Source organism: Cloeon dipterum, chromosome 1, assembly GCF_949628265.1.
Source record: "Cloeon dipterum chromosome 1, ieCloDipt1.1, whole genome shotgun sequence".
Taxonomy (NCBI): Eukaryota; Metazoa; Arthropoda; class Insecta; order Ephemeroptera; family Baetidae; genus Cloeon; species Cloeon dipterum.
Genome location: NC_088786.1, coordinates 22,321,394 through 22,344,649, shown reverse-complemented (window position 1 = coordinate 22,344,649; position 23,256 = coordinate 22,321,394). Strand labels below are relative to the sequence as shown.

The window sequence follows — 23,256 nt, the reverse complement described above, 5'->3', positions numbered from 1 at the left end:
TGCTCACTCCTTCGCACGGTTAATTTGATACCGAGAGTGGTTTCTCTTGTTTGGTCTGTATATTTTAGCTTCTCGGCTCGGGGAGAGCCTTCGGGCCTAGCGTTTTATCTTTCTACCCCCGGCTGACATCAATCCCGTCTTTAAAGCAAGTCTCTTGCGTAGCTCTGTCTTTCAACAGCATGCAGTATAAGGAAAGAGGGTCGAGGGTTTTTTTCCATCCTGCTCAGAATCTTTCCTCTGTGGTTGCTCTAATTAATGTGAAATTACAACACACTTCAACAAAAAGTGAAAGAGTGTGTTGGACAACTGCCGAGTACGAATTCAATTAATTTTAATTAGGTCTAAAAATCAATCAAGCAATAGAGGTTTCAGGGTGGTAACCCTCGCCCCTTTCCATCCCAGATCCACCCCTCGCCGTTTTAGAATTGATGAATTTTGTCCAGTACTAATTGCACAGTAGCTGGCCTTGAATGTTTGAAATAATCTAAAAAAAAGGTTTTACACACCCTCACTCATGAACCCCTAATTTATTACCCCCTCAAAAATTACCGTCAATACGAGTTTTTTCTGTTTCTATGGTAATATCTGATAAGCAGTTCATTTTTTCAAAATAAAACTGCAGTGTCTGAGTGAAATTGTTTACAAGCGTTTTATCTGTTAAAAAATATTTTAAAATTTATTGAATACTTATGTTAAAAATCAAAATTATTTTGGGCTTCAATCCAGCTCTTATGATCATAAATTTTTTAGGAAAAAATAGTTTGAAATAAGACAAAATTTGGATATTTTAATTTCTTGAATTCATTAAAATATTCCCTGATGGCTCTCTCAGCAAAAAAATTAACATTCAAGGAGTCAAAATTCAGATGATTCTACATATGGTTGCCAGAGCATCAAATAAATAATACGATAAAATAGGGCTTTATGGAATTAGAAACAGCATCTTGCCTCTACAAAAAATGTAAAACTTTTTTGACAGAGGCAAACAATTTGATTATTACACCTCCAAATTTGTATTAGCCGGCTTTTAGTCAGCACTCTTTGGATTAGCGAGAGGACGTTTTCGCGGGCTGCTGCGAAGGAGCACCCTCTGACGCAATCAATCGCGAGCAGCGTGAGAGCGGGTTAGGGGTGCTTGTCGCGCCCCTCGTGCGGGGGTGGGCGCATGCCCACTGGCTTGGTCGAGGCAAAATGACGACGGGCACACGGGGCGACAAGAGCATCAGACCCTGCCAAAATTAAAACTCGGCATCCTGCAGGCGGACCAATGGAGCAAGGGTTGCCCCTCGACAGCCAATAAGCGGCGAGCAGTCACCTGTGCGCTCGGAAGGGTAGCACGCCATGGGGTACGTCGAGGGGTGCTCCGGCTGCGGCGCCACAGTCCGAAGCGGCCACACGACGGCGGCACTCGCGGCTCTGCTGCCGCCGTTGACCACCCAAACCATGGAGTAGGACGACACCCGAAGCCCCCGGCCAGCCCGGAGCCACACGGTCAGTCCAAATTCAAAACTTCACTTAAACTTCAAAGGGACATTGAAGAAAATATTTTTGCACAGTTGTTTGAAATTAATTACAATTTTCTATCAAAATAAAAAATATTTGATTTATCATTAATTTCTGTGACTGCAGAAAGATCTAGATTTAATTTTATGGGAAGCAATTGCTGTCAAAGGATATTTAAGTTAATTTGACATATATCATTAACGAGATATATGTTTTTTTATAACTCTTTGCCCCATTTCAGACAGTATTAGAGGCGTTACCTAAAGATATTTTCCTAGATTACATTTCATTTATTCCTAAAGAGAGTTTTTTATAAACTATCATTTTTACTAAAATAAAATTTCCTTAAGATTTACAAAATGTCACAGCTACCGAATTGATGAAAGTGAGGAAAAATTCACCACTGAAGTAGAAAAGATATAAAATTCACGAAAAGAAAAATCGCACTATTTCCGGAGGGCACGCGGCAAAGCATATGGGGGCATTTATTATCGCCATCCATTACTAACCCACATACTGCAGCAACCCCCGCACCGTAAAACACACAGCATCTGACAGACAGAGATTAATCTGTTTCATTCATCCAGCAGTCTATTGTGCGTTGAATATTTCATGCGTGGCGGTCGTGGCGGCCGGCGAGATGAGAGCGGAAGCCCAAGGAAAATCTCACCACACGTCAGTTTAAGCTGAGTTACTTAAACCCCACATTGGCTTGCGGAATGATGCATTATTCCATAAAGCAAAACTCCGCAACAACTTGGCTTTAAAAATGAATGAAGCTTTTTTAAACCAAATTGAAAATTCAGAACTATTATTCACGTTTCAAAACTATTTTCCCCTTCATATCCTGGATCCACTTCAATTTTTCAATGAATCAGCTCTTTGTTTGCTAATTAATAAAATTGGAAACGGTTGAACATCGACACTATAGCAGCCAAAACTGCGATTTTTTTCTCTCTGACAAAAAGCATTCGCACACTCCTGTTGCTCGCGCGCGAGCGAGTCATCGTCCCTTTTAGTGCTCGCTCTTTCAAAGCAAATAAAGTGAATCAACTTATTTTCGCCTCGCGAACAAGCAAGTCTTCAAAAGCAACAATACAGCTTTTGAACAGGGAGAGCATGAGAGGTAGACGTGAGATTCGAAGACAGGCTTCGCTCAAAAGCACTGGCGGCGTGGAGAGAAGGCATGTTTTCATTTAAAATATACAGCACCCCTGTACATACATATTTACATTTATATGTACGTATTTCGTCCAAATCACAGCGTTCCCTGCCTCTCATCTTTACTTTCTTGACTCATGATTAAAATCATAACCCCGCCTCTTGCGTGTGCGAAAACAAACTCGCTGCTATGGTACATGGTGCGAACGAATGAGATGAATAGCACCGAGATAACGTACATAGGAAATATGTCCATTTCCCTCTTCACATTAAAACACCCTACATTTGAAATGATACGCAGAGTAATGAACAAGTGTATCATCAAGAGCGACTCGTGATATTTCACTACTTTCATTAAAAATGAAATGATTAGATTTTTTAAATATATGAGATGATAAAAGAGTTTTTTTTAGTTATAAAAAGCACAAAATAGATAGAACCTTTAGACTATATTAAACAAAAAGTTTCAACTCTTTTGTGCAAATTGTTGCCGCACTAGTAGAAAAATTTCAATGACTTTGCAATATAATTTCTCACGAAAGCAGACGGACAATTTATTGTGCAAGGCGCACCCCTTGTCACCGTCGTGCCCCTGGAGGAAAAACTTGCACCGTATACCATATTTCCTGATAGGGTCATATTTCAAACATCGCCCCAGCGAGAAAGCGCGGGAATGTGGAGCGTAAAGAGGTGTGTGTGTGTGAGAGAGAGAGAGAGAGAGAGAGAGAGAGAGAGAGAGAGAGAGAGAAGCGCCAGGAAAGAAGATTGACCGCGTTTCGCTCGGCAGACAGTTATTGGAAAAACATCACGCGGTGTCAAGCGCCGGGCTAAGGTTTCTGCGGGGGTGCGGTGTACGCAAAAAATGACGAGAACGGCAGCGCTTGCCGCACTTTCAATCAACGGCTGCCGGTGTGTCGCCCGTGCTATTAAACTTTAAGCTCCAATTCGACGAGCAAATTCAATTTCAAGCCCGGTCGAGGGCGCAACAGAGCGAGGGTGGCTTCGTACGCGCCAGCCGTTCCGCTTTTTAATATTTCGCATCCCCGACTGCCGACGGAATATCGACTGGCGGCTGAAAACGCGACACGACTTGCTAATTACGGTCCAATTCAACGGGGATTTTGAGTCAAAAGAGAGCCCGTTTCGTTTCGAGAGCGTCATTTTGCCATTCTGCCGCGGTGAAGGGTGCGCCTTGGCGATATGCACTTCTTGTGGTTTCGCGTGCTTTGTCCAGCAGAAAGCTCGCCGTGTTTCTTTGAATCGGTTTTATTTGTCTACCTCGCTGCTGGTAGGCAAATTATCCTAATTGCTCGCGAGCGGTCGTGAATATCCTCTGCTTTGATCATTTTTCCACTGGAAAGCGAGGCTTTTTTGCTTCGTACGCCAACGTTTGACAATGAGATTTTGCTTTATTGCGCAAAAGCCGATTTTGTGTCACGGTCTTACTCATCATGACAGAGTCTCTCTCACATATACAAGGGACTTTGAAGCAATGCACTGCCTTGACTTTCAAGACAAGCTAGATTTAGACGTGCTTCACAAGTTTAGAGTGAATCTAGAAACAGCTAGTTAAAAAACAAAAACTTTCATACGAGGATTTATTTTCACTGTTATATTTTTACTGGAATTTATACATCCTTTGCCACAAACATTCGATACTGAAAACCAATTTCCAACGCAAATTGCATGTTTTTCACTCATCAAATAAATAATCATTTTATTATTAACATGTATAAATATACCGAATTTTTATTTTTACGACATTTCTCAAAAAAATTTTACGCATCAATACGTAAGGATAATATTTTTACTCTAAATAAATAAAAAAATATGAATAATGATGATGAGTGTTCATGAAGAAACAAATCATTAACGCTAGGACAGAATTGAATTTTGAAAGTATAGAATCGACTTTGATAAATATATTTGGATAAAATAAAATACAAAAGAGGATGCTGATACCATTGAATCTATTGAACAAATCGTAAGACATAATTTATTAACTGTGCAATAACGAGAAATGTTTCATTCTCTACTAAGACCATGGGAGTAGAAGCTTTGCATTCTCAAGTGAGGGAGGTAAAGCAAAGACACACGAGGACAGGAGAACAATTGCTCAAAATTTCCCAGCCGGAGTGAACGGAGAGCGGCAAGTGATCAGAGAATTGAAATCGCTGCACAGGTCGCCTCTTGGGAAATCAATCCACCGGCTCTAATACTTCGGCTGTAAATTCGTGGCGCGTGCTACGCCAGGTAAAATGAAATATACACGCTTTGTGTGCATGCATTCAGAAGAACGAGATGAATGTAATATGTCGGTTATTTTTGCAAATTGAATGAGGAATGAGAGTGCTTTCTGTTAACATTGATCTCAAAATGAAGGAGTGAGGATTTTTACCAATTCTTGACAGCAGAACAGACGCAAATTCAAACGACCTTTGGCTGATTGAACTGGCAAGCACTTTCCAATATTTCTCTGATAAACTTACCACGGCTAATTTTTTTTACAAAAAGTAGCCTTTTTACCAGAAATTTGGTGGATTACACAGTATCATAAATTTCGGCCCTCTTGCACGCTGAAAAAGGCTGAGGTTGTTGAGAGTGAGTCGGCCGAGCTATTTAGGGGTGCGCAGATTGTGTTTGCCCAGTTGATGATTCAAGAGCAAACACGCAGCGAGCGGGCCAACTAATAATCTGGAGGGCAAACAGTCAAATTACGCGAAAAATCGAGCATTAATTGCACGCGCGCGTGGAATAATTAAACGCAAACACCGCAAAAGCGCGATGCTCCGCTCATCTGGCGTTCTCAATTAATATCGGCGTGAAAAAGCGCAAGTGACGTCGCGGAAAATTCGCGACCGGGCCTTTTTAATATTTCACGCCGCAAATGTAACCGGCAGGAACAAAGGAAATTGATTTTAAGAAGGGAGTGCGCGATTATATATCGTGCGAAAAGTGAGTAAAAGTACCTCACTTCCTCTCCGCGCAGAGCGGAGGAGAAAGACGACGGGAAATCGTCCATTCACGATGGCGCCGATTTTTGTTCTCTCCAAGAAGGCCAGGATTTCTAAGTGACTGATTGAATTTAACGATTTCCCATCGCCCGTTCGTCCGCTCCTCACTTTCCACCACCAGTGGAGCAGGCAGACTCGAGTTATGCCCCCTCATGCATGGCACACACAATCATCAGGACCAAAGAAGGCAACCCTCACGCCGCGTTTTGCTTGCATTCTCTCCCTTTGGCCCTTGGCGCCGGTGTTTATTTGCCGAGGAATCGAGTGCTTAGTGAAATTAAAAGCTCTGACTTCTCGATCCACTCCCGTCAGTGCTTGCGGAAATTAATTAAAAGCAAGGAACTCATCGCAAAGCAGCTGAGAGTTTAACTTCTACGCACAAGCGATTTTTGTTCAACATCTGCATACACGTAGGACAAATTAAATGAACAATTATTGACGTTACGAAAGACAATTGATAAATTTTTCATTAAAAATATGCTCAAGTATATCACTCTTATTGTCACTAGAAGACAATAAAATTTAACATGAGGAAAGAAGTGCACAAAAAAGTTTACAACAACCTGTATTTTAATTAACCAATATATTAGCCAGACATAATTTCAGTTTCACTCACATTGCAACTTAAATAATATTTCGCGATTTTTGTCATAATAGAACTAATACGTGTTTAGAATTCACTTAACTATATCCAGGTTGCAGGTAGCAAATTTAAAAAATTGTTAAAAATCGTTTCTTTGAAAACACGGAAAACGCATGTAATTAGAATCAGATTAAAATAAGTTTTCTAGATAGCTTCTTTAAAAGATGGTTTTGACACTATCTAATTGAAATTGAAGCAAGACACTTTTTTTTAAGTGCGTAAAATAGAGAGAACCAAAATTACAAAAAAACTTAATCACTTCTATTTTTATTTGCCTTTTTTTGGCTTTCCATTTGCACAAAATGGCACAATTTCTTACCAAGCCAGCTAAACACCAAATGAAGGGCCAAAATCGAGACTGCGTAATTTGGAATTCGAACTTCTAAATTAGACCAGTCCGTGCTCGCAGCTAATGGCTATGGAAGAGCACATATATGTTAAATAAGATAGGGGAGGCTTGAAAAGAACTTGACGGGCTGTTCGTGCAGAAGTTTGGCTGCCGTCGTCGTCTTGTGATAAAGTTTCAAACACATGTTCTCTTTTGCAAAGTTAACTGCGGAGTTACTTTCCGAATTTTCGATGAAAAATCATCTGTAAGCTCCTCCCTGCCACCAGCATTGCTGTGTCTGGGAAATTTAATATGCTCAAGCAAAACGCTGTGTTTGTTTTCCCAAGGCAACAGTTTCCCCAAAACCACAAGCGAAAATTCCACAAGTGCGGTGGTGGCTCTCGTATTTTCGCTGCTCGAAAAAAAAGATCGCTGTGTTCGGTCGGACGCGCTTTATTCTGATGAAATCGGCGTGTGGCTACCGCTGATGGACCTGCAGCCGAAGTGAGTGGAAAGCGAATTCCGATAAAGCGACACAAAATATGTACGTGCCGTACGGTCACCCAAACTCTTTTATATTGCAGCGCGTGAAAAGCCACTTTCATCCGTGTGCATTGATTTTTCCGCACCACACAAAAGTGACGTCTCTTATATTCGTCTTGCAGTGTACAGCGCGTATAAAAGGCGGCGTGCAGTAAAAATTATTATTACTATTACATATGACACGAGAAGGCTGCGAGCTCAAATGGCGTATGAACGCAAACATCAAATTTCTGCATGAGAGGAAGGCGCTCGGGCTGCTTTAGGCCCTGCCAGCCGTAAAATAGCTCTTTGTCAGTTTTGAGCCCGAGGGATTTGTTCATGCAGGGTGCTGGCTGAATCGGTTTTATGACCACCTGTTTCGTCGCAGATTTATGACCAGCCAGTGCCTCTGCTAATGTTTTCTGCCGAAAAACCAGGCGCAAAAATATTGAGGCCATGAATAATAAAGTGACTGCGTCGGTGGATAGATCTGTGCACTTAAAATGAATGTGTTGAGAATATGGTGGCTTTTATAGGCTTTCTCTCGTGGACCAATAAAATGATTTAAAGGAGAAATTTGTTTTTTTAAAGAGTCGTAAAAGTTTATAACATTTTCGGTTTAGGGTCTCATTTTAAATTATATCAATTTTAATTTCAACTGAAAAATTCTTACAACAATTTAAATCAAAGAGGGATGGTTTAAGTGTGAAAGTATAAGAGATGTTAAGTTTCTGAAACCAAACAAGCCAAACCAAATATTGATAGCTGCTTTTATATTTTTTTATGAATTACCTGCACCAATTTTTTCAAAGAGCTTAACTATTGTGTTAATTTAAAAAAAAATGAAAAAAATATATATTTGCAAATGACTTCAATCGGATTAAGCTGCTAAAAGTGATATACTAAGGATGAATTCTGTGAAATCTTCTCCGAGAACCACCTCTTTTTTGAAATGTCCATAAACCCTAAATTCGCTCTTAAATGGAAGCAAGAAATTTTGTTTCTTCTGTACATTAAAAATTTAGAAATAAAATTTCCGTGTTTATGAATGAGGGCTGCAGCGTATCAAGTGGGCTGAAACAGCTGCTATCCACTATGGACAAGTGCGAAATATTTGTTTCACAATTGTTAAATAGTGTTGAAGAATAATTTGTTTTTATTCTACATGTTAAACTTTGCTTTTTTCCTTTAACCTCCGTAGAGAACTTATTAAACTAATGAAAAATTGCGTTTTCTTTTTCAGGAGGCCAATGGGCATCATGGAGCTGATAGGTGGGCCGCGTTTCGCGGCGCACCTGCAGGAATGGCGCGAGTCGAGACGCTTGGTTCTGGCAATCGTGGCGATCGCCCTCCTTTTGGACAACATGCTCCTCACCACCGTCGGTACGTCTGTTGGGACGAGTTCAAATATTGGCTCAGCTTGAATAGGAAAGTCGTCACAGAGCATATGTAAAGACACTTAGTCTTGCATTTTCCTCGGCGTCATTCCACTTGTTGAATTTGCCCAAGGCGACGAGCTACGACTTTTCCGCCTCGGAAAAATCTGCTGCAGCGACCCCTCTCCTCGGTCAAACGCTCTGTCTTTTTGTGCTCTGGTCAATATCGGAAATGGCTGGCGGGCAGGCAGCACACTCGTATATTTCTACCCCTATAGCCGGCCCCGAAGGTTGATGGCAGACTTAAGCATTGAATAAAACATTACCGTGCTGAAGTTAACACCCAGAGGCTTTTAAGCTTATCGTTGATTTTTTACTCGTGAAAAATACGTCGGCCGGCTGAGAGCTTGCTGATATGCATTATCATCAAATGAGCGAGTGCGCACGTGATTGATACTGATAAATTATTCATTAAATCTTTTTTCTGTCCGATCGCTTTTTGATTAATCCGCTAATTCTACTTTTTGTTCAGCAATAATCCCTATTGAGTAGAATCTTTTTTCTGTTTTGTGAAAACCTCATTTCAAATCGAGTAGAAATGTTTTAATTGTTATGCTTGCATGCAGGATCAATAAAGTATGCATCATGCACACCACTGCTGTGAAGCAGGTTGCGTTCTGTATGCTATCAGGAACCAGGAGTGCTGTGGATATTGGTTTTCGTGCGCTAGCAAAAAATCGCGATTTTTCCAGCGGTATAAACGGGTGTCGCGAAAAAATTCACTTATTTATTGCGAGCTGTTGCTAATTTTACTTGCAAATATTTTTCAATATTGCCCTCTAGGCGATCAATTTGTATTTATGAGGATTCATACTTTTACAAATTGCTGTGGGAGCTGCAAACAACCATAAATAAACTCCCGCTTGAGGAAAATCAATTTGCTGAATAATTGCTAAACTGTTTTAACCAGAAATTCAGATTTATTTATGCTTTGTTTGTTAATACGCATAAAATAATTAAAAAAAACAATGCATCTAACAGCACTTCATCCGGATATAGAATATTGCATATGAGCCGAAAATTACCTCTCACTGATCCATCAATGTATGTTTCAACTGATTCTGCGTAAATTTAACTCACTCAAAATCGGTTAGAGTTGATTTTTGTAAATATGAGATAATAAAATTTTTGATAAAACCATTTAATATATATCTCAGCTCAAAATATCAACTCTTGTATTTCTATCGGATTTTGTTCGATTATAAATCAGCAAGGAATTATTTCCTTGTTGAAGAAAAATAATATGATAAATCAAGATCACATTAAATGCAGGCCAGTACATGATATATCACACGAGTCTTTTCTGTCAATGCAACGAAACGAGCCCTCTCAGATAGCATTTATATATTAAAAAAAGATCTCAGATCATCCCTTAATTAGTATTGCTGACCTTTTTGCAGTGCCGATCATACCGGAGTTTCTATACGAGATCCGGCACCCAAACGAGAGCCGCATGACGACCACCGCCACCCCGTTCGCCGTGACCACCCCGGCGGCGCCTGTGACTGACCTTGACGACACTAACTGGCTGCGAGGTAAGGATCTTATTTTCATTTTGTGGTTTCCATACTTCGGTCCGGGCAGTCGAGACTCGTCTAATGAGACCACATTTCACGGGCTTAATTTCCGTGTGCGAGAGGCCTGTCCCATGTGTCTCAGTCAGGCTCGTCGCGTGTTCCAGGCTTGAACGCCACCACCACCATCTCGCCGGCAGAGGAAAAGAAATTGCAGCGGCACAAGGACTTGATAGAGGAAACCGTGGCTGTCGGAGTTATGTTTGCTTCAAAGGCTTTTGTGCAGCTCCTTGCCAACCCTATCGTCGGCCCTTTGACTCACAAGTAAGTACGGATAATTACTCACCTGCTCCAAGTGGAGATCGGTTATTACGAAACGTCTTGTTGTTCAGGATCGGATACAGCCTACCTATGTTCACCGGCTTTGTTATCATGTTTCTCTCCACAATCAGTGAGTATTATTGACCTCCAATTGACTCGATTTCAAAGTTCTGTTCTTTCAAGATTTTCTCTAAGCTCTCGCTTTCGTGTTTGAGTCTATTCTTTTTCCTACCGAGTTGAAATTCAAATAAAAGCAACACGATCCGACTATTGCTTTCAGTTTTTGCTTTCGGACGAAGCTACACCGTTTTATTTATCGCCCGAGCTCTACAAGGAATTGGATCATCGTGCTCCAGTGTATCAGGTTTGAAAATTAAAATTAAAACCAATAACTTTTATTGCAATGAAAAATTCAGGAATGGGAATGCTGGCAGAACGTTATCCCGAGGACAAGGAAAGAGGAAATGCAATGGGAATCGCCCTTGGTGGTTTGGCTCTGGGAGTGTTAATCGGACCACCTTTTGGAGGAGTCATGTATGAGTTTGTTGGAAAAACGGCCCCTTTCTTGATATTATCAGCTCTTGCGCTCGGAGACGGAAGTGAGTTTTGAACTTTTTGATTTTACAACACGATTCTTAAAATCCTGAACTGTGCAGTGCTGCAACTGTTAGTCCTGCAGCCAAAAGTGGTAAGACAGGAAGCTGAGCCACCCTCAATGAAAGCCCTGATCAGTGATCCGTACATCATTGTCGCTGCAGGTTGGACCCGCACCATATTTAACATATAACTCATGCTGAAATTTGTCTTGAAAAAAGGAGCCATCACTTTTGCCAACATGGGAATCGCTATGCTTGAGCCCTCTCTTCCAATTTGGATGATGGACACAATGGGAGCTGACAGGTGGCAGCAGGGCGTTACTTTCCTGCCTGCGAGCATTTCCTACCTGATAGGAACCAATATTTTCGGACCTCTGGGACACAGGATGGGACGCTGGTTGGCGTCAATGATTGGACTCATCGTTATCGGCCTCTGTCTCATGATGGTAACTAATAGTTAAAGATCTTGTAAAATTATTAATTTCGATTCATGAATAATCCTCAAACGCAGTCAAGTCTAAGAAACCAGAATCGCATATTTATTTTAAAGATTTTATCTGATGCATTTTCTAAATTTAAAAAAATCTCAGTTAAAATTAAATGTTAGCTCCCTCGTTGAAGAGCTATAGCTGTTTGTTTTTCCATATATCTACAGAAACTTCCTTTTCGGAAATACGGAAAAATAAATTGCTCGCTATACACCATAAGAACATGAAAAATTATTACATTTTTATAAATGCTACTGATTTCTACAGCATATACCAACAACATAGAAAATTATGATGAATTTTGTAGCACTTAATTTAAAAATAAAATTTGAATATTTATAGATTCCCTTGGCAACAAACATGAAACATCTGATCATTCCGAACGCCGGGCTCGGCTTTGCCATTGGCATGGTTGACAGCTCCATGATGCCAGAGTTGGGTTACTTGGTGGACATTCGCCACACCGCGGTTTACGGTTCTGTTTACGCCATCGGTGATGTCGCTTTCTGTCTGGGATTCGCAGTGGGTATGTCTCGCGCTAAAATTATTCGTTTAGTGGCAACAAAATAATAACGTTCCCGGGTGCCAACAGGTCCTGCTTTGAGCGGCACTCTAGTCAACTCGATTGGATTCGAATGGATGCTTTTTGGAATTGCTTGCCTCACCTTCCTTTACGCTCCCCTTCTCTTCATCCTTAAGAGCCCACCAAGTCGAGAGGAAAAAGCTGTGAGTTGTATTTTTTATGTTCGTTAAATGACATTATGATTTTATCTCTTTTCAGTCCCTGGTCACAGGAGATAAATCATCAGTGAGGTATGTTACATACCAGAACGAGGAAGAAGACGAATAAATGACACAGAACAATAAGTAGGAATGAGCTTGTGGCCGAGATATATCTGACCAATCTCTGCTACGACCTTATTAATAACCAAAGAACATGTTCATTTGAGATGTCAATATTTTTTGACCTTCTTTAAGAACGAGACAAGAATTTGAGAACAATCACATTAAAATTGAACGAGTTTAGCGAAGACAAATAAGATTTACGGCAATGAAAAATATTACTTTCTAGGCCTATGTTAAAGCTTGAAACATCGAAGGCGATGAAGAAGAAAACACGCTCTAATTATATCATTTTGCTGGATATGACAAATAATAACGATCTATGGAAGCAGCATAGCGAAAACAAAATTTCAAATACAAAACAGTGGACTATCCCTCTGTAGTTTCTCGAATGGCTGCGCGGAACTCGCCTGAGGGTGAATATTGGCACAGTCCCATCTTGGCAAAAAATCTCTTGGCTGAACATTTTCTCAAATTGAGACTGAAAGCTCTTCCATTCAAATTAACTTAAAACAGCATTTAAAATCAAATATCATAATGGAAAGACTCTTGTGGAATATTACCATGGCTAATGTACGTCTATAAAAATGCCTCCCACAAAAATATTCGATATACACACAAAATATACACCAGTTGATGTTACATGTTTGATGTGCACTCGATGTTTCAGTGGATCAGATATTAATCTAACTCCAAACTATTTATGTTAGAGATATACTTCAGAGCTGAACGAAAATGCTGAGAAACATCAACTTACACACTTCTGTGTCTATTGTAGATCCAAAGTATTGACGAGTTATTTACACAAGATGGAGTATTTGATGTTGACGAAAGAAAGCCTACGGCGGCTGAAAAAATAAGTGTATTCCAAAGGCAAAGCTGGTTAAAAGGGTCCGACAACAATTAATCTACACCCTTATTCGGGAGCTGTGGCCACTATTGGCCCGCAAAGGCAAAATAATCAAGTCAAAACTAATTCTTGTCTATGCAGAATAACCAATCAACAGAAACAATGTGGATACTGAGTGTGTATAATAAATAATTCAGGTTAAAGATGTATTGAGTGCCAATTATCAAGTAACCAGATGTTTGATACACGGGGTGTTAAAGCCAAAAAACCGAATAAAGTCGCTGTTGAATGTAGTCGAGCCGAGTATAACTCATTCAAACCCTTGGATAAAGCCGCGGAGCATTTGTTTTTATTTCAAACTTTTATCACATGTTAATAGTTGGTTATAACAAAAACGTGACAGCTACACCTTCACGCAAAAGCTTACAATTATTCATTTTGAAAAAGACGGCGGTTGAATGGTCAACTGATTAGAATTTATGAACAGCACGAGCTGCCAGAAAGCGACACCAGCCCAAATGACCACAATTATGGCTGCAGCATTTTTCAGCAAAATCAAATCAAAGGAATGCGCTGGAATGGACTTCTGTTAATAGTTGGTACCTTCAGGAGGCTGACTCTGCTTCAGGTTCTCCTTGGTGGCCATCAGTCTACGTAGGTCACTCAGCAGGTTTTTGATTGTGAAGTTATTCTGCCACTTGCTTAGTACAGGCACCATTCTAGTGTCCACCTGAGAGGAAAATAAGCAGAAAGTTATTTTAGCAAAGGCCCTAGTTATTCATTGACTTACAGCTCCGGTTGAGCTCACACAGTTCATGTTGATTTTGGTTTGAAATTTGGCAGTCGGAGCCACCTCAGGATAATTAGGGCCGCATTCAATCCTCAAACTGTACATCCTGTTTTCGTAAGGAGTCTGGAACAAAATTTAATACTTCGTCGTTAGTCTCTTGCAGATTAATATTAATTTACTTTCTTAATTTTATACCTTTGAAAATGTAAATTGCATAAATCATGTACCTACTAGACTTCCTGACGTTACATCAGCATGATGTGCTGTTTAATTAATTATTTGAATACTTATTAAGGTCAAGATACATTGTGCATGTTATCAACTTTTTTTTCTTTGCTTGACATCTAGGTAGTGCACAATAATATTTTGAAATCTAATATATGAAGTCAAATATAATTATTATTACCTTAAAAGCAGGATGATTCTATATTCTCTCTCTGTTGCATTAACGAATTTCTAACAATCTCATAAATAACAATACCCTAGACTAAAAATGAAAAAGGAGTGGGAGCTCGGCTCCGCTACCACTACATAAGTGATAATTTTATAAAATTCATGTGTGCCTTAATTGTGCATTGGATTTATAAAATTACTATAGATAATTAATGTAGGTACAATGAACCAAAGGGACAACATTGTCTCTAAATTGAAAACAAAAGAATTCGATTCTTACTCTAGGTGGTCCAATAATCATTCCAGTCCAATGGGTAAGGCTCATGTCATCGTCGCATTCCAGACCCCAGCTTATGGTGCCATCACTGACACCTTTCTGGCCCTGTTCAAGTTCTTCCAAAAGACGAAAACTCCTTGGAACTGCAGCTGAAATGGAAAAAAGTTTCATTCCAGTCGGCTTGGCCAAAATATATATAAAAATTTTGGTGGGGCATAATTGTTTTGGCAGGACCGGTCGCAGACGCACAATTCTTGCCGTGTTTGACGAGGAAGAGGCAATTAGAAAACCTAAAATTCAACTCACTCATTGTCAATCAGTCTCAAATTTAGTACAGCAGAAGTTGTTTAGTAAATATCTTCGAGGAATGTTTGATGCAAAGCGTGAAAGTTTCAGAAGACAGCAAATAAGGTTGACTCATTTCATGCGCTTAAATTTCCCGCTTATCTTGGCCGAGTTTTGCAGCTCCTGTCACCTGTAGAGTAGCGCCACTGATCGAGTCAGCGGGAAAGTAAGGAATCATAAGTACAGTAATGAAACACCAGACACTTACATACATACACAAGAGACAAAACTCCGATTGATGGCAAAAATTGGTAAGGCTCTACTGTTATGGTCGGCAAACCTTTTTAGCGTTCTATTGCCATCACATTGCTCGCTCAAAGGCATAGAATGCTGTGTAAAATCCAGCACTATTTGTCGATGATGGAAAGATGTAAAAATACAAAGCCTTTACCGTCTTAAATATTTAAAAACTTCGAGTCGCTAAACTTTACATACCTGTCAGTATTTTGTTTTGATTGGAATCAAGCTATTAATTTTGCTTGGAAAACTGTCCTTTATATGCATTTGAGTGGCTAATTTAGCTTTTTTGTTATTTATTTGCAACACCTGATCAATGTCATGATTTTTCTTGTTTCAGAAAATCGGGCGCGTATCTACTTTTAATCCGATACCTAAGAGAGTCATCTAGATTTATGTATGGATGTCCAAAATTATTTAAGATAGAAAGTTAGGATGGATTCAGAGTTGGTATGTATTTTTTTTTTGGCGTTTGTTGCTAAATTTCCACTTCAAACAACTACATAATGTGAAATGAAACAAAATATTTAATTCACACTTTTAAATTTAATTTCAGCATCCTGGCGACGGAGACACAATCAATGCCCTCGCGCTCAGTGCTGAGGTTGACAAAGGGGATGAAGAACCATTCTTCGCAGATCAGGCGTTGTCGGAGGCGATGGAGCAGACAATAGCAGAAACAACAATGAAGGATGTGGGAGAGGAGGACGTGGATGAAGCTCTACGAAACTTAGCGAATCTAGATAATTTTGACGAATTCTTTGATGATGCTATTGAGCCATCGATACCTGAAGCTGCGCCAAGTTCACTCTCTGGGACTCATGAGAACCAAAGTTTGGATGCACCAGCTCGATTTGACGCAGAAACCTCTGAGGTTGTGCTTGTCGAGTGCACCAGTGAGAATGTTGCTCCTTTTGTCATAAAAAATGAACCTGTGTCTGATGAAGAGGAAATGACAGAATTCAAAGAAGATAAACAAGACATTATTGACCAAGTGGGAATCTCTATTCCACTTGAACAAAGTTTGTCACTTGTGCCAAACTTGCCAGCAAATTTTGGATTAAAAAGTTTCGACTGGGAGGAGCCTGAGAAGCCTGCGATCCCTAGTAGCATTGCGGGTCAACCATTTACTATCAAAATTAGAAATGATTTGCTTCAGACTAGAATTAAGGAAGAGGCAGTGAATGAACCAGATGAGAAATTAGAAGAACCAGCAAAGACTTTGACCGAGACGGAAAATGTTCAGGCTGACCAAAATCAAGAGAAACCGGAAGAAAGGGTTGAGCTGAAGGCCTCTAGCACACATGGCAGTTCAGCTGATTCAGATGTAGCTGCAAAAGAGAAGCATGAGAAGAAAGTCGAGAAGAAAAAGAAGGCTAAAGAAACTAAAAAAGTGTCAAAAGTAGTTAACAAGAAGCCACCGGCAGTTCGGTCTGGAATTCGCTTGTTGGAACACGGAGCTCCAGTCCAATGGTTGATAGACGCAGTGAGAATCATGTTGAGGTCAAAGCATAATTATTCCGCTCAAGACATGGACACTTGCTTGGACCAGTTGACCGTTCTTCCGTGCGTCGTCAATCTTCGCCGTTTGAGCGAAGCAGAGATCAAGGTGGCGTGCAAAGCAAAAAAGAAGACTATGGAAGTTGAACCACCTCAGAATTACAGTTCGTCAAAGATGAAGGTGATTAGAAACGAAATAGTGGATCTCATCTTAGCCAAAGAGGAAATGGGGAAGGAGGAGGCGAAGGAGCAGAAAAAGTTGAAAGAGCAAGCAAAGAAGAGGAAGTCGCAGGGCAAAGAAAAGGAGAAGAAGAAAAAGAGGCAACGACTTATGTCTACCGATGAAGATTCTGACAAAGATTCCAAAAAGTCTGTGAAAGTCAAATCAAAAAGTGCCGCGGTAGATGACGCAAGTAAATCAGTATTTGAGTCGGCGGAAGAAACAAGATCTGAGGGGTCAATATCCAGGGACAGTAGTGTTTCCAGAGGTGAAGAAAAAGCCAAGGAAAAGAGCGAGACTGAAAAGACTGTTGCCAGAAGTGATTCTAGAAATGAAGAGCCGGTAAAGATAAAGAAGGAGGTAGTTGAAAAGGCTGACAAAGATACCTTGCCGGAAAGAAGTAATTCCAGATCTGAGGAGAAAAAAGACAAGGAAAAGAAAGAAAGAAAGGACAAAAAAGAAAATGAGAAAGAAAGAGAGCTGAAAGAGAACAGCAAAAAGCAAAGCAAGCAAGAAAAGAATCGAGTTAAGAAGCCAGAGGTTCCTAAACCGTTGCAGACACCATCTTTCAAAATTCCGAAAAGAACAGAAACTTCCAAACCACCCAAGGAGTTTTCCATACTTCCTGCCCAAGATCTTGAACACCGCAGACCTGAAAAGAAAGTACCTGTGCAGAATGTGCCGAGGGTAGGAAGAAAGGTAACTTGATAAAAAATAATTTTTTCATTCGCATTGTTGTCTTCAAAGAACTAATCAAAACGTAAAATAATTAGGGTTCAAATATTTTGCAAAGCGCTGAAAAGCACTGTTTTTTTTTGCGTAATTTTTGGATATTCCTAATTTGACGTCACGTCATGCACTAAGCAAGATAACAGAGTATGCAAAATTTATTAAATCTTAAAATCCAGTGGTTTTTTGAAATTCATAGCAATCTTTATATTACTAGTAAACTGTATAGCATTAATTTTTTTAAACTCGTATTTTAGTTAAATGGGTTAAATGTATAACGAAAACCATTTATTACCATCTTTAAATAAACTTTTCAGAAAAACTGCAAAAGTTTTTTATATGAAGGTTTTTTTTCTGGAAATGTTGATTTTCTAAAACCCTGAAAATGTTTGAGCTGCTTTAAATTTTTTCATTTAAATTTAAAATTTTCCTTTGACGGTACAGTAAGATTATTCTTAACGTTTCAGGCTGTCACATTAGAGAGATCTGTCCAAACTGACCCACTCAGCTGCATGAAAAACTACAGTGGACCTAGTGTAGAGGATCTTATGCTTTTGGCGCGGCAGCAAATTAGAGAAGCGCCAATAGTTCTTGCAAGATGGTCCAGGAATCCACCAGTGGCAGCTGCTGAGTTGGTCCGCTTCCAACATATCAGGCAGAAGAAAGCAGAGGCAGAAAAAGCGGCCAGGGAAGTGGAGAAGCATAGAGAGACTGATAGACTGAAGCACAAGATTTCCGTCAACGACTACAAGAACCGAAAATACACTCCAAAGCCATTGAGCAAAATGGGCCAAACAGAACGGAAACACCAAGAAACTCTGATGCGCAGAGAGCACAGGGCCCACCAAGATACTGTGCCAAATGGCCTGGAGGCTGCTCTACCATCAACCACTGGAAGCAGAGACGTCAACTCTCCTCAGGTGGAGGACGTCGGCCAATCTGTGAACAGGAGGCTTGCTCCTGAAAGTGACAAACCTCACGCCTCCACAACCCCAAGATCTGAAACACACCACAAACAGCATTTTGCAGTGCCTAAATCTAGTCCAAGCATCGCACAGGACAACATTATGGAGGAAGCAGGTTTCTCTCCCCTTCAAAATTCTCTAGGTAACAGCACCCCTACACAAGACGAGCTGGACCTGACAAGTATTGTGAAAACAAGCAGCTCTTTCATGATCCCAACTTCTCAGCTAAATACCAGGTATTGTATTAAATTCACATGAAACTTCAATTTCCGTGATATTCGCTGACTAATCATGCTCAATCTGGTTTCGAGTTTAATCATATATTTAAATTATTCTAGGATTGAAATTATAAAGTATTATTTTTTGTTAAAAAAAAATTATCTATGACAAACTCTATAGATAAAGTAATGTCTTCTATTGATGGCTTCAAAGCAAAATTAAAAAATCATGTAAAGGGTTCAATCAAATTTTATAAATGTAAAAACTAGAAAATTTATCGTAATTGGGAAGTGTTTGATCATTAGTTTTTCACACAATCACTTGGTTTTTGTTTCAGTGATATTCCCGCAAATATTTCATTAGATGAACGATTACGCCAGACTAACCCATTCCTCATGCAGCTTGCATCGCAAAAAGCAGCTCCAAGTCCAGTGCCAGTGAGTATATATTGCGTTTGACACCTTGCAGTTTTCACAAGCTTCTTATTCAGCCTCCAGTCAGAGCACCAAACGCACAAAGTTCTCCAAGGCCGTCTTTCTTTCCTTTGCCTGGTGCGACCCCTCCTCAAATGGATTCCTCAAGGAGTCCTGCTCTCGGCAACGGACTTGCATTTCCTTACAGCTCGCCAAATGCATTTGGTGTACCTCAACCTGTGCCTCATCCAATCACTGCAGCTCTAAAGCCTGTACCTCCGCCAACTGTGGTAACAGTTCCAGAACTTAGCAATATATGGAACGCCTCCAATCTCCTTGATGTGCAGGTGCGTTAAAAAGAAATAAAGTTTGTTGTTTCTGACTAATTCTGTGTCATTTAGGACTTTGACCGGCAAATCAAAGGCCACAAACTGCCTTCGTTGTTTAGAGACACGTCTGGTAAGTGGATATTCTTACCATGAGGAATTTTTTACTGTTTATTATTATTTTTCAGAGGAGGTTTCATTCTGGAAGTTAGTGTTGGACGAGTTTCCCATTCCTGAATTTTTATGTAACAGATGTGTTGTTGAGATGAAAGGTCAAGGGTGCAAAGTTCCCAGATGTCCTCAGCTGCATGAGGTATGCATTACGATCCATCTTTTTAAGAAAATTGACAGTCCATGTTTCCAGTTGGTGTCAATGAGTATCTGTATGCAAAACCTATCACCAATCAGAAGTCTGGAGTGTTACTTGTCCATCCGACAGAAGCAGTTCACTGTGTACTACCAGCCATGTTTTGAAGAGCTTTTGAAGAAGTTGTCTCGAGCCAGTGAAGCTCGGCTGCTCTTGTGCCTGTGCTACGAAGTCATGTACCGTGAAGATGAACTTGGGCCTTACTGGTGGTCTCGCCTAGTAGAAGCTCTCTTGCAAGTCGCTGACGCAATTAGAGATGACAACGCCTTTGAGTTGAAAAGAGTGTTAATCTACGTCATGGGCCACAGAACTTGCACTTTGATGCTGCGGAATGAAGTTGCTCGGCTCAGCATCAGGACATACCAGCACGTGCATGTGGTGCTGAATGAACTTTTCAGAGACAGAGATTTCGTTGCTCATAAGAGTATCGTAGAGCCTCTCATCGAGCACATCTTACTGAACAAAATTCAGCCTTGGACCAAACGTGCCTTGGAGATTCTGGTAGCAAATGTGCCTGACAGTGTTTGGCATCGTTTCAAACAGGTAATCATTCTTCTATGCTATCATACTGGGACTTGGTCTTTGTTTGGTGTTTATTTTAAAATTTAAAGGTATTTAAAAAACAGCTTTGAAATTAATGTTTTTTAATAAGTTTTCAAGTTTACTAGCAGCTTAAATTATTAAGTAATCAAAGATGAACAGCTTAACTTTTGACATGACACATTGAATGTAACGTCTTGAACAAAATTATTACCTTTGTTTTACATTTCATGCTTTAGAGCTATTTCATTGAGGAAAGTTATGTGATCTTTGTTTTTTAAGTTTTATGAAGAAAATTATCACATAGGAACAAGAAAATGTAAAAAAATCTGCATTTACTCTTTTAGTTTGGCCAAGCTTTAAACCATCGCCACTTGATTGTTCCAGGGTGTCATCCATGAATTGGCCTACTTGTGCGGGGAGTCTGACAGAATTTCCCTGTATACCAAGTCTGGCAGGGCGCCACCCACTTCCGCTGCATTTGGAAGGCAAATTCCAACCCTTATCAAAAGTGCATCTACACAGTCCCCAGCTGCTCCGTCAAAACTTGATGTAAAACCTCCTCTTCCGCCTCCAAATCCCTTGCAGCGGTCGATAAACCCTCCCTTGCCTCCGTCAGCTTCTCCTTTGCCACCCCTGCCTCCAGAAGTACCAGCAGAGATACCACCGCCTCCACCAACATCTGTTCAGCCACCTCCAATGCCTCACGAAATTTTGATCAGTGGAGTAGACATGAGCAGGCCGTACAGTCCTTCTGAGAAGGCTGATGATGAGCTGGATGACCCCTTCGATGTTGAGCACAATGCTGAATCATTGAAGGTGCTCTGCGTTGGACATGACAAGCCCGTGAGTATTTTCTTTTATATTTATGTGTGTGTGATTAAAATTACCATCAACTCAAATTTTAGCCATAGAGAAATTAAGTCCCAGACTTACACAAACGACAAAACAACGATTCAAGTCATAAGCCAATTTTATGTATGTTACAGGAACTGATTCGTGATTTGTTTGCGCGATTGTTGAGAGCTGTGGAATCTGAAGACTTTGCCAGAGTTACTTCAATTGTTCTGAGACATCCTGGTGACAAGTTGCCCCGGGGGCGAATTTTGTACAATATTTTAAAGGAGAGGATGCAGAGGCCTAGCCAAGGTTTTCTGAAAGTTGCATCTTATGCTAGTGGTAAATGCTCATAGTTGTTTAAGGAAATACGTTAATTTTATTATGCTTAAATATTTTTCAGTCAAAAGCAATGCTCAAACTGCACAAGCTGGACTGGCGCAAAAATTTCACAATCTTCTCGGCACCATTGGGATCAACATTTTGCTCGATCTGGTTGACCAAGACTGTATGAATGAAGCTCTACCTGTCTACTTGACTACCAAGAGCATGACCCACTTCAACTGGGACAATGTTACGTCTTACAGGGACTCACCTATTTCTTTGGAACAGATTCTGCTTAAAAGTTGCAAGATGTGCTTCAGAATGGGACACACACCAGAAGCATATGATCTGCTGAAGAGTAAGTTAAAATAGTAAAAATCATAAAGGGATATTTTAACATCGAACAAACTTTGTAGAGTTCCAACAGACCACTGGTTCAAGAGGATCAAAAGACTTGCTTGATGTGTTAGAGCTCTTAATAGAAAATTCTTTGAACGAGCATAAATACAAAGAAACTCTTTTACTGTGGACTCATGCCAGGGATACAAAACTGAAGTTTTGCCTCACAAACAACATCCCCTCTGGTATATATCTGGTGAAATTAGAAACGCTCAGCACTAAGTATTCTTTCAATTCCAGAACTCCCCAAAAATACTCTTTCATTCATGGTTCGGCTACTCAACAACAATGATTTGGAATTGGTGTTGCAACTTTGGAAAGAAATGAGAGACGCTCCCAATTGCCTAGATAAGAGAACGACAAGAGCAGTTGTGCAGAGATTGCGTAAGATAAATTTGGAGTTTGCGCTGGATGCCTACAACGCAGGTCGGCTGAACTCTGCTTATCCGCCTCAAATGGTAAAAATTTTTAATTTGATCATCTGAAAGTTGATTGCAACTCCTTGTTTTATCATATTTCAGACAAATCACAGACAAGTTAACATGTTTTCCTATTGGACATATGAGGAAATTTATGTGATAATGGAGGATGTGTTACGAAGACTGGAGAAAACCATGAAAGGAACTGATATTTCTGATTTCTCTCTCCTCATTACACTCGAAGTAAGTCAATAAATGCAGCTGTCGCTAAATTAAATTTTTGTGCCCTAGGAGCTGCCAGAACCGCCTTCTTCCACAGACACAATTGAGGAAGTCAAAATGCCTTTTGTAGATAACTCTTTGCTGACTTTGCATGAAAGGATCCAAGATGTTCTGTCCAAAATGAACCCACCCATCGTTCTAAACCCACGTGGAGATCCCAAGGTGAAAACTGTTCGCGCCAACCCGGTATCACTCAGATGTCATCTCGTGCAGAGGCGAATCAGGATGCAGAGGCAGCAACAACAGCACAACATGCCTCAGCAACAAGCATCATAAGAAGTACTCTACTTTTAAAAATATTTTTTATGTCACTCCCGTGGAGCTGTTCACTGAGGAGGTGCCAGATGTTACTTGCACAAATAATAAAGCAAATTATTAGCTTTCCCAATAATGTTCATTTGATAACACTTGGAAAGACAAGGTGATTTATGAGAGGCCATTCTATATCATTTGTG

At 40.2% G+C, this 23,256-nt stretch overlaps 3 protein-coding genes across 3 annotated transcripts; 2 read left to right on the top strand and 1 right to left on the bottom strand.

The window, feature by feature from the left end:
- The first annotated feature begins 1,181 nt into the window (after positions 1-1,181).
- Vmat (Vesicular monoamine transporter) lies at positions 1,182-13,512 on the top strand. Its single transcript, XM_065486248.1, has 12 exons — positions 1,182-1,491; positions 8,415-8,554; positions 10,008-10,142; positions 10,289-10,445; positions 10,514-10,572; positions 10,723-10,806; positions 10,859-11,041; positions 11,099-11,200; positions 11,258-11,484; positions 11,869-12,052; positions 12,119-12,252; positions 12,308-13,512. Exons 2-12 carry the CDS (start codon positions 8,422-8,424, stop codon positions 12,374-12,376), a joined length of 1,467 nt encoding a protein of 488 aa, XP_065342320.1. The 5' UTR covers positions 1,182-1,491; positions 8,415-8,421; the 3' UTR covers positions 12,377-13,512.
- A 34-nt stretch (positions 13,513-13,546) lies between these two features.
- On the bottom strand, positions 13,547-15,139 carry LOC135941081 (ubiquitin-conjugating enzyme E2 variant 2-like). Its single transcript, XM_065486347.1, has 4 exons — positions 14,986-15,139; positions 14,683-14,828; positions 14,010-14,132; positions 13,547-13,949 (listed from the first exon to the last, which is right to left on the bottom strand). The coding sequence occupies exons 1-4, from the start codon at positions 14,987-14,989 to the stop codon at positions 13,809-13,811; spliced, it is 414 nt and encodes a 137-aa protein (XP_065342419.1). The 5' UTR covers positions 14,990-15,139; the 3' UTR covers positions 13,547-13,808.
- A 111-nt stretch (positions 15,140-15,250) lies between these two features.
- Positions 15,251-23,184, top strand: LOC135941016 (uncharacterized). The gene is made up of 16 exons (XM_065486221.1): positions 15,251-15,275; positions 15,602-15,711; positions 15,818-17,680; positions 18,178-18,911; positions 19,232-19,331; positions 19,385-19,654; positions 19,709-19,766; positions 19,822-19,946; positions 19,998-20,543; positions 20,928-21,386; positions 21,530-21,719; positions 21,781-22,059; positions 22,118-22,285; positions 22,341-22,558; positions 22,622-22,762; positions 22,811-23,184. The coding sequence occupies exons 2-16, from the start codon at positions 15,697-15,699 to the stop codon at positions 23,075-23,077; spliced, it is 5,433 nt and encodes a 1,810-aa protein (XP_065342293.1). The 5' UTR covers positions 15,251-15,275; positions 15,602-15,696; the 3' UTR covers positions 23,078-23,184.
- The last annotated feature ends 72 nt before the right edge of the window (positions 23,185-23,256 follow it).